General features: G+C 49.0%; 1 protein-coding gene across 5 annotated transcripts; it reads left to right on the top strand.

Moving 5' to 3' along the window:
* The first annotated feature begins 506 nt into the window (after window positions 1-506).
* CCNE1 (cyclin E1) lies at window positions 507-12111 on the top strand. 5 transcript variants are annotated; one of them, XM_009194065.2, is made up of 12 exons: window positions 507-731; window positions 1112-1158; window positions 1259-1346; window positions 1555-1614; window positions 5334-5479; window positions 5603-5738; window positions 8480-8626; window positions 9503-9598; window positions 9777-9911; window positions 10021-10132; window positions 10227-10384; window positions 11446-12111. In XM_009194065.2, the coding sequence occupies exons 2-12, from the start codon at window positions 1136-1138 to the stop codon at window positions 11566-11568; spliced, it is 1224 nt and encodes a 407-aa protein (XP_009192329.1). In that variant the 5' UTR covers window positions 507-731; window positions 1112-1135; the 3' UTR covers window positions 11569-12111. The 5 variants fall into 5 exon arrangements, with proteins under 5 accessions (XP_009192329.1, XP_021786646.1, XP_009192330.1 ...); XM_003915271.4 differs by having other exon boundaries at window positions 600-731; window positions 1546-1614; XM_021930954.1 differs by lacking the exon at window positions 1112-1158.
* The last annotated feature ends 239 nt before the right edge of the window (window positions 12112-12350 follow it).

Below are 12350 nucleotides of genomic sequence, written 5' to 3'. Positions count from 1 at the left end.
CCTTGGGGATGTCCCCGCCCCGGACTCAGGGCCCGGAACCCGGCGTCCCGGGGGCGGGGAGGGCGTGCCTGGCGGGACAGCGCGCGCGGCGGAAAGGCGGGCGGCGCTCCTCGTGTAGGGCCCCCTCACATCCCCCCGGCTCGACCCTGCCGGGGCCCGAACCCGCGCCGCCCGCCGTGTTTACATTCCACCCGCGCCAGCCACGCGGCTTTTTGCCGCTCCAGCGCCGCTCGGCCCCGCCCCCGGCGCCCGCGGCCCGCCCCTCGCCGCCGCGCGCCAGACTTCTCCCGCGTCCCGCCCGCCGCCCCGCCCAGCGTCCCGCGCCCCGCGCCCCGCGCCGGGCCCTCGGCGCGCAGGCCCTGTCACTTGGCCCCGCCCCGCCCGCCAGCCCCGCCCCTGATCCCGGTCCCAGCGCCTCGCTGGCCGGGGCCGCGGATGGGCGGATCCGAGGGCGGGGCGAGGGACTGGGCGGGACGGGCTCCGGGTCCCGCGCGGCCGCTGAGGGGCTGGGAGTCGCGGCGGGGCGGCGCGAGGGCGGGCCGGGGCCGGTTCCGCGCGCAGGGATTTTAAATGTCCCGCTCTGAGCCGGGCGCAGGAGCAGCCGGCGCGGCCGCCAGCGCGGTGTAGGGGGCAGGCGCGGATCCCGCCACCGCCGCGCGCTCTGCCCGCCGACTCCCGCCGCCGCCGCCTGCCGGGACTGGAGCGCGCCGCCTGCCGCGGACAAGACCCTGGTGAGGCTCCCGCCGCGGGCTGCGGACAGGGACTCCTGAGGCCCGGACCGCGCCTGGGAGCTGGGTGGGGGCGGGGTGCGGCCGGGTCGCGGGTCCCCGGGCGGCGGCGCGGGGCGCCCCGGGAGGGTGCTGGGAGCGCGGCGGAGCGGGGCGGAGGGGACACTGAGGCAGCCTGGGCCCCGGGAGGCGACGGACCGGCGAGGGCGGCGGAGGCGGCGGGACCCCTGGTCGGGGGTCGGCGGGGGCGCGGGTCGCGGGTGACAGGCCACCCCGCCATCGGCCATCTTCCTGGCCCGCCCGGCCGCCCGCGCGCGAGGGGGGGAGGGGTGCTGGGCCCGCGGCCTGACCCCGCTGCCGCCTCACCCCGCGCCGCCCCGCAGGCCTCAGGCCGGAGCAGCCCCATCATGCCGAGGGAGCGCAGGGAGCGGTGAGTGCCTGCGCCGCGGGGCCGGACGGGACGGGACGGGTGGCGTGGGGGAGGGGCGGCCGCGGGTGCTCACCCGGCCTGGTGCCACCCGGGTCCACAGGGATGCGAAGGAGCGGGACACCATGAAGGAGGACGGCGGCGCAGAGTTCTCGGCTCGCTCCAGGAAGAGGAAGGCAAACGTGGCCGTTGTGAGTACAAAAGAGACAGGTTGAGGAGCACCCCCCCATCTCACCTGGGTACCCTACTTGACTCTGCCTACGGCGGGTGGGGGGGTCCCTTGGGCTGGAACGGTGCTCATAACCTGATCAGCTTTCTCTTCTTCTCTCTCTCTGTTTTTGTCTTGTTTGGTGTGTTTCCTTGGGGTCATGGGGGTGGGCTTCATGTTAGTTTTTGCAGGATCCAGATGAAGAAATGGCCAAAATCGACAGGACGGCGAGGGACCAGTGTGGGAGCCAGGTAGGTCCGCCCGGGGTTGGGCCTCTGTGGAGGTCCTTCTCCCTGTGGGTCACATGGGGTTTCATGCTCTCGTCTCGCTGGAGACACTGGTGAGAGTGAACTTCTCAAATGCAGCCACAGCCCATATGGCCCTGTACCTGTCAGTGGGTACTGGCCTCTGCCAGTCCTGGGATTCCAGGAAGTTTGGTGTTCCTGACTGGCACCGTCTGAGATTACAGATATGTGCTGATGCCTGGAAGAACCAGAATGGACATCACATTATTCAGTCCTCCCCTTCTGCCCAGGAGGAAACTGAGACTCAGTTAGAGGAAGAAAGTAACCCAGAGTCCTGTGCCACCCAGGGGCAAAGTTGGGCCCTCAGCCTTATCTGTAAAAGCTGGTGAACTGGGGGAGGATTCCTGGGTGTTTATAAGCAACAACTTCCCCCCCATCTACACCTATTTTTCTTGTCATGGTGCTTAAGGACCTCCTCCGTCTTCTGTAGGTCAGGTTTCAAATTCTTCTCTTTCTGGCCCTGGAAGTTCTTCTAGCCCCTCCAGCAATTACCTGCATTGATCCCCAGCTCAGCCTGACCTCAGCAAGAGTATCAGTGGAACATTCAGTGTAATGATAGGTGGTGTCTCAACACATTTTTTTGACTGCTTTTCTTTTCTCTCCTGATGGAGTTCCTGCCAAATTTCCTGCATGCAGTGTGATGATCATTATAATATCAGAAGTTTCTTGCAGGAAAAGCTTGTACTATCTCTTTACTTTCAGAAATGGCTGGAGACTGTAGTTATGGCTCCAGTGCGGGGAAGCAGCCTATCTCTAAACTAGCTGGTCAGGCCTTCTGACTCTATCACAGATAAACGCTGAACAGAAACAGTGTTCCACCTGAGTACAGGGATCCCAGCTAGGTTAGCAGAGGAGCACCTCACTGTGCAGAGCAGCAGCCAGGGTAGTTCCTCTGGAAGTGTGAAGGGTTTCCACTCAATGGGCCGTGTTCTAAATAGCAGTTGTCACTGTAAGATCCCCCAAAATAAGCATTTCTGAAGAGGGTCCACTGACTATTGAAGAAAGGGTTGCCGATTTCCTTTTTCATTCAAAGAAATCATTTCAGAGAAGGAAATAAGATGGCATATCCCAAGTTCTTTGTTTTTTTTTTTTCTCCCCTTAAAAAAAAAGTACGTTCAAATCAAGCAAGTTGATTTTGTAGGTATTATAAAATGAATTCTGACTTTGTGAAATCAGGATTGTTTATTTTCCCAGCTGTGTTTTGAATAAAAAAGCAACTTCCAGCTGAAGATGAAGCAGGGCCGTCCCTGTTACATTCTTGGAGTTTTAGAAGCATGTCTGTTCTCAAGGATAGCCTGAGTAGTGACGAGGGTGCCTGGGACGGATTGTGGCTCTGTCCCCTGGCCACAGTGTGGATAGCTGTGCTGCCAGAATAGCTGTACCATTTCCCACTAGAAGGCATTTTCGTGGTTATCCAGAGATTAAAGACAACAGATTTCTGTACATTTTGTAGAGTAGATAGCTTAAACATTAGCTGTCTATGTATGGAGCAGTATCTTTGTTATTTCTTTGTGGAGATTCATGAAACTAGAACTTGGGGGTGCCACAGAACCTTTTTCCCTGTTGACATACAGAACTTTTCTCTGGAGTTATTATAGCTCACCCCAGTATGACAGTTTTGAGCTACTTGGAGCCATTGTGCTAAACTCTTGTGTAACTGCTTCATCAAGACCACATGGAAGTTTTTTAATTTTCATCTTAGCCTGTTCTTAATGAAAAGAATACCCTTTTATCTAAGACCTACTTAACACGTCCATTTTGTTGTTTAATTTTTTTGCACGAGACTCAGTCTTTCTATTGAAGTGGAATCCTGGACTGTTACTTTTCAGAAAATAATCCTACATAAGGAAAAAAGTGGTATGAGGAGATGGAGTGGTTAGGAATCCCGTTGGTCTCTTGCTGTTATCTCATTCCTTCCTAAATAAAGTCAGACAGATCTTGCTTTGAAACTTGGTGTACACTCAAGTTAAGGACATAGACTTAATTATTCTACCTCATCCACTGGTCCCTAAAAGGCCAACTTTGGAAACTGTTTGTCTGCTGATGGTTCACCTAGTTTGTTTGGGAACTGCTGCTGGACTCATCTATGTCCAAAGGCCTGCTCTCAGATGTGCCAGCCAGCTGGCCTTAGAGGGCGGCACCCAGCATTATGCCTTCAAGACTAGAATTCATTCTTCCTGAATGAAGAACAACTTACAGCGGTTGTAATGTGACCCTTTTTGAGTCAAGGAAATGCCACCCGCACATGGTACTAGAACTGAAAGGAAGCAGCCTTGCTCGCACAGCTGTTGGCAGGAGCTGTCATGGATAATTTGCATGCCCAATTCTTTGTACATTGGGTGGGGAAGAGCTTTATCTGGCTTTGCTCTTCCAACTGAAAGTGTTTGGGCTTCCTCTGAAGGCGACCAATGTGCTGTGGTCGCCACTCTGTGCTGTGTCTTTGAGGTAGCACTTAGAGCCCAAGTTTCCACGTTCATTATAGTGACCCCAGTTGTCCAATTTTTTAAAGCAGAGACCACCGCCAGGCTGGCTGGCAGTGGTCTCTGCTTTTTAAAAAAAAAAAAAAAAAAAAGCCAGGTGCGGTGGTTCAGGCCTGTAATCTCAGCACTTTTGGAAGACAAGGCAGGAGGATGGCTTGAGTCTAGGAGTTCGAGACCAGCCTGGACAACATGGCGAAACCCCATCTCTACCAAAAAATACAAAAATTAGCTGGGCGTGCTTGTGCATGCCTGAAGTCCTAGCTGCTTAGGAGGCTGAGGCAGGAGGATGGCTTGACCCCAGGAGGCAGAGGTTGCAGTGAGCTGAGATCGCACCACTGCACTCCAGCCTGGGCAACAGAGGGAGACCCTGTCTCAAAAAAAAAAAAAAAAGCCAAGTCTCAGACTTTCATACAGCTTCCATGCTAGTGGGATTGTTTCCTGCCTAATATCTTCAGCAGAGTTACCATTTTATAACTTTAAAAATCAAACAGACATCTTAGAGTAGGAATAGCTTTAAAAAAGAAAATATTCTAAATGAACTTTAGTTTCAGATACTGAAAACTGAATACATATCTGAAACCTTTAAAAGAAAAGCATAGTGCTTTGGTTTATAATAGTTCCTTATTTTATTGGGTATTTGAATTAGCCTGCAAGACTCAGGAGATTCAGAGGTCTTAAGGAGTATCTAGGCTAGCTTCCTGTAGACTTCATAGTATGACCTGTGACCATCACTTGATTTGGTTTTAACTAGGTGGATATTCATTCTGTTTGTTTCGAGTTAAGGAAAAGAGAAAGTCCTTTATTGTTTAACATATTTGGCTAGTTGCGCAACAAAAAAAAATGTCACATTTGGTGGGTTTTTGTTTTAAACTGAGGGGACTTTAATATATATGGCAGCCAATTTACACTTTTGATCTTTTATACTAATGAATGTGAAGTGCTTATGTAAATATTTTTATTGACAATTCTGTTTTCCTTTTGTGAAATTTTAGTAGATGCGTTGTACTCACTAAAAAACAAATCTTTGAGTTGTGACAAAAAATACCATAATGTGTCTTTTTGGAAGCACTTTCAGAGGTCATGCCCAGTATCTTACTGAGTTGCAAGTGACTTTGCAGTGTTTTTGGGTAATGTAGGAGCTGTTTGCATCTTATCTCACCTCTCCTGTGTATTTTTCATTTACAGCCTTGGGACAATAATACAGGCTGTGCAGACCCCTGCTCCCTGATCCCCACACCTGACAAAGAAGATGATGAGCGGGTTTACCCAAACTCAACGTGCAAGCCTCGGATTATTGCACCATCCAGAGGCTCCCCGCTGCCTGTACTGAGGTCAGTGCCGACTCTACCACGTGGCTTCCAGGTCTCTTATTCCATACTCCCCTTTATCCCTCATAGGATGGACGCATTCTCACCCCTGTGTGGGCCTCATTTTTGTTGTGTGTTTTGTTGTAGCTGGGCAAATAGAGAGGAAGTCTGGAAAATCATGTTAAACAAGGAAAAGACATACTTAAGGGATCAGCACTTTCTTGAGCAACACCCTCTTCTGCAGCCAAAAATGCGAGCAATTCTTCTGGATTGGTTAATGGAGGTGAGCTTGAGTCTTCCTGTTGGCTTCATGAAAGCACTGAGCATTTCCAGCATTTTTGTGTATTAGGATCTCTGTGTGGTTGATTCCCTTGACACGTTCTCCATCTCTGAAGCTATATGGTATATTTACTGAGGTGGTCTTTCTGTTTTGCTTGTATTCTTAGCAAGAATTTCTGAAATCTTTTTTTTTTTTTTCTTTTCTTTTTTTTGAGATGGAGTCTTTGTCACCCAGGCTGGTGTGCAGTGGCAAAATCTCGGCTCACTGCAACCTCTGCCTCAGGGGTTCAAGTGATTCTCCTGGCCTCAGCCTCCTGAGTAGCTGGGATTACTGGCACACGCCACCACACCCGGCTAATTTTTGTAGTTTTAGAAGAGGCAGGGTTTCACCATGTTGGCCAGGCTGGTCTTGAACTCCTGACCTTGTGATCCACCCGCCTTGGCCTCCCAGAGTGCTGGGATTACAGGCGTGAGCCATCGTGCCTGGCTAAACTGCTTTTAAATGTACCCACTGGAATGCATATATCACCTCTTTGATAGCTACTGTCATAAATTATAAACACATGTGAACAAGTTTATCTTAAACAGGTCTGACATTGTTCCTTTTTAACTTTTTGGAATCCATTCCCTTTTGCCACCATTCCCATTTATTCTAATAAAATATACTGTTCAAATCCTGGCTGGGCACGGTGGGTCATGTCTCTAATCCCAGCACTTTGGGAGGCCAAGGCAGAAGGATCCCTTGAGCCCAGGAGTTGGAGACTAACCTGGGCAACATAGCAAGACCCCATGTCTTTTCTTTTTTTTTTTTTGAGACAGAGTTTCGCTCTTGTTGCCCAGGCTGGAGTGCAATGGTGCGATCTCGGCTCACTGCAACCTCTGCCTCCCGGTTTCAAGCGATTCTCTTGCCTCAGGCTCCTGAGTAGCTGGGATTACAGGCATACGCCACCATGCCTGGCTAATTTTGTATTTTTAGTAGAGACGGGGTTTCTCCATGTTGGTCAGGCTGGTCTTGAACTCCTGACCTCAGGTGATCCGCCTGCCTTGGCCTCCCAAAGTGCTGGGATTACAGGTGTGAGCCACTGCACCTGGCCCTCAAGACCCCATTTCAACAAAACATAAAAAATTGTCAGGGTATAGTGGCTCACACTTGTAGTCACAACTACTATGGAGGCTGAAATGGGAGGATTGTTTGAGCCTGGGAGTTGGAGCCTGCAGTGAGCCATGATAGTGCCACTGCACTCCAGCCTGGGTGACCATGAGACTCTGTCTCGATTTTTTTTTTTTTTTACCACATTTTTAAAGATATTTGGACCATTGGAGTGGCTTCTGTATTTTGAGACAGAGTTGCTCTGTCACCTAAGCTGGAGTGTAGTGGTGCAGTCACGGCTCACTACAGGCTCCAATTCCCGGGCTCAAGCAGTCCTCCCGCTTCAGCCTCCCCAGTCGTTGGGACTACAGGCATGAGCTACTACACCCTGCCAATTTTTTATTTTTTGTTGAGATGGTGTCTCACTGTGTTGCCCCAGCTGGTCTCCAACTCCTGGGATCAAGGGGTCCGCCTGCCTTGGCCTCCCAAAATGGTGGGATTACGGGTGTGCGCTACAGCACCCAACTCAAATCTTTTCTTGATCCACACTATTTTGTTTCTCTTTAACAGTTAATCAAAAGAACAAGTATAACAAAATTTGATAGATAATGGTTAAACATAAGAGAGATTTTATTGGTAGTATTTCTCTTACTGGGATGAACTGCAGTAGCTTATAGTTTCTGATTAAGGGAAACTTCCTAGACAACCTTGTAAGACTTGAATGGATGAGAAGTGGGCTTTTCTTCTGAAAAGACGGACATCTCAGGCAGACCCGTTTCATGAAAACATGTAGAAATTGAATATGTAACTACAAAAGTACCCCTCATCCTCAGGGGTACATCCCAAGACCTGCAGGAGATGCCTGAAGCCACAGATAGTACTGAGCTCTAGCTAGGCTATGTTTTTAATCCTCTACTTTCACATTTTCACTTAAAGAAAGCACTTCACAGCTTCTCTTTGGCGTTTCCAAATAGCCAGCCTCAGTACTCTTGCCCTGTGGGGCCATTGTTCAGTAAAATAAGGGCTGCTTGCTTGAACACCAGCACTGCTGTGCTGTGACAGTCCATCTGATAACCTGTGTGCTACTGAGTGACTAACAGGCAGGTGGCCTGCTCCACGGGGATGTGCGGGCAGGGGGATGATTCACATCCTAGGCAGGTGAGGGTGGGACAGGCCAGAGGGCCCCTCATTTAAAACCTGTCAGTTGTTAGGCTGGGCACAGTGGCTCATCCCTTAATCCCATCACTTTGGGAGACTGAAGCAGGCGGATCCCTTGAGGCCAGGAGTTCAAGACCAGCCTGGCCAACATGGTGAAACACCATTTCTACTAAAAATACAAAAATTATCTGGGCATGGTGGCGGGTGCCTATAATTCCACCTACTCGGGAGGCTGAAGCAAGAGAATCGCTTGAGCCTGGGAGGCGGAGGTTGCAGTGAACCAAGATCACAACACTGCACTCCAGCCTGGGCGACAGAATAAGACGCTGTCTCAAAACAAAAAACAAACTAACAAAAAAACATCAATTGTTGAGTTCAGGAACTTTGCATTTAATATTGTCCTATATTGTCCTTCACCAGAGTCATTATAAGGTTTTTTTTTTTTTTTTTCCCCTTCCTCAAGTAACCGTTCTAAAACTTACTTAATGTGTTTTCAGGTGTGTGAAGTCTATAAACTTCATAGGGAGACCTTTTACTTGGCACAGGATTTCTTTGACCGGTATATGGCGACACAAGAAAATGTTGTGAAAACTCTTTTACAGCTTATTGGGATTTCATCTTTATTTATTGCAGCCAAACTTGAGGTAAATCATTTTCAAGTATTCGTTCTGTAATGTGTGTTATTTCTTGAGCTCCACTGAGACTGGGAGAAGAGGTTGGTGTTTTGTCTATGCACTCATCCTAAATTTTTCTAATTTGCTACCCTAAAAGTTAAGACACATGCCAAAAAGAAAAGAGGCTGGAAAGTGACCGGGAAGAGAAAAGTAGTGAGGGTATGGAAGACCTAGGTTCGTGTAGTTACATTGAGCAAAGAAAAAAAAATTGATCTTTGAACTAAGATTATAATTTTGGACCCGGGGTGGTGGCTCATGCCTATGATCCCAAGCACTTTGGGAGGCCAAGGCAGCTAGGTCACTTGAAGCCAGTAGTTTGAGACATGGTGAAACACCGTTTGTACTAAAAATACAAAAATTAGCCAGGCGTGGGGGCGTGCGCCTGTAATCCCAGCTATTCGGGAGGCTAAGGCAAGAGAATCGCTGGAGCCCAGGAGGCAGAGATTGCAGTGAGTCGAGATCCATCACTGTACTCCAGCCTGGGCACCAGAGGGAAATTCTGTCTAAAAAGAAAAAAAGAAAAGATTAAAAATTTGTGTATGATTATCAAAGGGTGTATGGGCCCAACTTTCAAACGTGTTAAAGGTACTGAAAAGGGGATATTTCAAAAGTACCCACAGTGAGTCAAAGTTCCATCCATTTATTTAAGGGTGGATGGGAGGAGTTTTTTTTTTTTTTTTTACAAGGAACACATGTTGAACCATTAGAGTGGCTTCTGTGTTAATCCCATCAGTGCGTCTTCTCTCTTTCCATGCCAGGGTGCTGAGAAGTCATTTTGGATGCATTATAAATTGAGACTGTTAGAGACTGGCTTGGGTGCTAGTGCCATCTTTTATTTCCTTTCAGGAAATCTATCCTCCAAAGTTGCACCAGTTTGCGTATGTGACAGATGGAGCTTGTTCAGGAGATGAAATTCTCACCATGGAATTAATGATTATGAAGGTGGGTTCCGGTGAATTTTCCAGCCATTTTTAAAATGCATATGTCAGATCTTTTCCACCTGAAGTGTGAGTGCCTCTGGGACGTGTTCTCCAGCTGGACACATTGTGGCGTGGAACATGGCTGCATTTTGAACTTCTTTTCTCAATCATCGGTCTCTTTTCTCTCTGTTTTCCTTTAGGCCCTTAAGTGGCGTTTAAGTCCCCTGACTATTGTGTCCTGGCTGAATGTATACATGCAGGTTGCATATCTAAATGACTTACATGAAGTGCTACTGCCGCAGTATCCCCAGCAAATCTTTATACAGATTGCAGAGGTAAGTGGCTCCATCACGTCCGTGGGGCCACCTTCCCTGCAGCTGGAGTGAGGAACTCTAGAAGAGGCGTGTGGTGGCGTCCATCTCAGCATTCTTTTCTTCTCCATAGCTGTTGGATCTCTGTGTCCTGGATGTTGACTGCCTCGAATTTCCTTATGGTATACTTGCTGCTTCAGCCTTGTATCATTTCTCTTCATCTGAATTGACGCAAAAGGTTTCAGGTAAGTAGGCTTTCCAATGCGCGCACAAACAAGGTGTACTAAGCTTACACTCAGTTGTCAGCCTCAGGTTAAGCCCACGATGTCTTCACTGCAGGGTATCAGTGGTGCGACATAGAGAACTGTGTCAAGTGGATGGTTCCATTTGCCATGGTTATAAGGGAGACGGGGAGCTCAAAACTGAAGCACTTCAGGGGCGTTGCTGATGAAGATGCACACAACATACAGACCCACAGAGACAGCTTGGAATTGCTGGTCAGTGCTGCTCTTTCTTTCAGTCCTTCTTGCCCAAATTCTTAAAACTGCCTAAATAGGCCAGCCGCAGTGGTTCAGGCCTGTCAACCCAGCACTTTGGGAGGCCAAGGTGGACCGATCTCTTGAGGCCAGGAGTTCAAGACCAGCCTGGCCAACATGGTGAAACCCTGTCTCTACCAAAAATTCAGAAATTAGCCAGGTATGGTGGTGGGCACCTGTAGTCCCAGCTACTCGAGAGGCTGAGGCAGGAGAATCATTTGAACCCAGGAGGCGGAGGTTGCAGTGCGTTGAGATCACACCACTGCACTCCAGCTCCAGCCTGGGCAACAGAGCAAAACTATGTCTCAAAAGAAAAAAAAAAAAAACTGCCTAAATAACCTGTTCACTTTTCTTCAGGCAGGCTCCAAATATCCTTGAGAAATTCCAATTTTAATTCCTTGAACAAGAAAAATCCTGGCAAATTGATGCTGTATCTCACTATCATATAGACCACAGAGTTCTAAAGTGTTCTTTGATATTTTTTTTTCCTTTACTCACCTCCATAGAAAAAGACATAGTGGCCAGACACAGTGGCTTTTGGAGGCCAAGGCAAAAGGACTGCTTGAACACAGAAGTTCGAGACTAGCCTGGGCAACATAGGGAGACCCTGTCCCTAAAAAATTTAAAAACTAGCTAGGCATGGTGGCACATGCCTGTAGTCCCAGCACTTTGGGAGGCTGAGGCGGGCAGATTGCCCAAGGTCAGGAGTTCGAGACCAGCCTGGCCAAAATGGCAAAACCTCATCTCTATGAAAAATACAAAAATTAGCCGGGCATGGTGGTGGGTGCCTATAATCTCAGCTACTCTACTCGGGAGGCTGAGGCAGAGAATTGCTCGAACCCGGGAAGTGGAAGTTGCAGTGAGCCGAGATCCCGTTACTATACTCCAGTCTGGGTGGCAAAGCGAGACTCCATCTTGGGGGGGAAAAAAAAATTAAAAAAGAAAAAGAAAAAGCCTATGGTAGTTGAAGCCCAAGGATATGTTGTACTTTAACATTTTGTCCCTTTTATTCTTACTGACAGGACAAAGCCCGAGCAAAGAAAGCCATGTTGTCTGAACAAAATAGGGCTTCTCCTCTCCCCAGTGGGCTCCTCACCCCTCCACAGAGCAGTAAGAAGCAGAGCAGCGAGCCAGAAATGGCGTGACCACCCCATCCTTCTCCACCAAAGACAGTCACACGGAAGCGCCTGCTCCACGTTCTCTTCTGTCTGTTGCAGCGGAGGCGTGCGTTTGCTTTTACAGATATCTAAAATGGAAGAGTGTTTCTTCCACAACAGAAGTATTTCTGTGGATGGCATCAAACAGGGCAAAGTGTTTTTTATTGAATGCTTATAGATTTTTTTTAAATAAGTGGGTCAAGTACACCAGCCACCTCCAGACACCAGTGCGTGCTCCCAATGCTGCTATGGAAGGTGCTACTTGACCTGAGGGACTCACACAACAACAAAGGCTTGAAGCTGTGGAGGGCCACAGTGGCGTGGCTCTCCCCGCGGGTGTTCTGGGCTGCATTGTACCAAGTGGAGCAGGTGGTTGCAGGCAAATGTTGTGCAGAGCCCACAACCAGCTAAGCAGGGGGTTGCTGTCTCCACATTATCAGTTGACAGTGTACAATGCCTTTGAATGAACTCTGTTTTGTAAGTGCTGCTATATCTATCCGTTTTTTAATAAAGATAATACTGTCTTTGAGACAGCTGGTTTTATGAGCTGTGTCTGGTAACGTAAGGTAGAAGCCTTAATTATGACTATGTCAAGTTATCTTTTTTGACTTCATACTTCTTGAGGCTCAAGTTTTTTTTTTTTTTTTTTCTAAGACAGGGACAGGGTCTTGCTGTGTCACCCAGGCTGGAGTGCAGCGGCACAGTCTTGGCTCACTGCAGCCTCTGCTTCCCGGGTTTAAGTGATTCTCCTGCCTCAGCCTCCTAAGTAG

Source organism: Papio anubis, chromosome 20 (assembly GCF_008728515.1).
Source record: "Papio anubis isolate 15944 chromosome 20, Panubis1.0, whole genome shotgun sequence".
NCBI classification, from domain to species: Eukaryota; Metazoa; Chordata; class Mammalia; order Primates; family Cercopithecidae; genus Papio; species Papio anubis.
The sequence above is the reverse complement of the archived record's forward strand: the minus strand, read 5'-3'. Positions and strand labels throughout refer to the sequence as shown.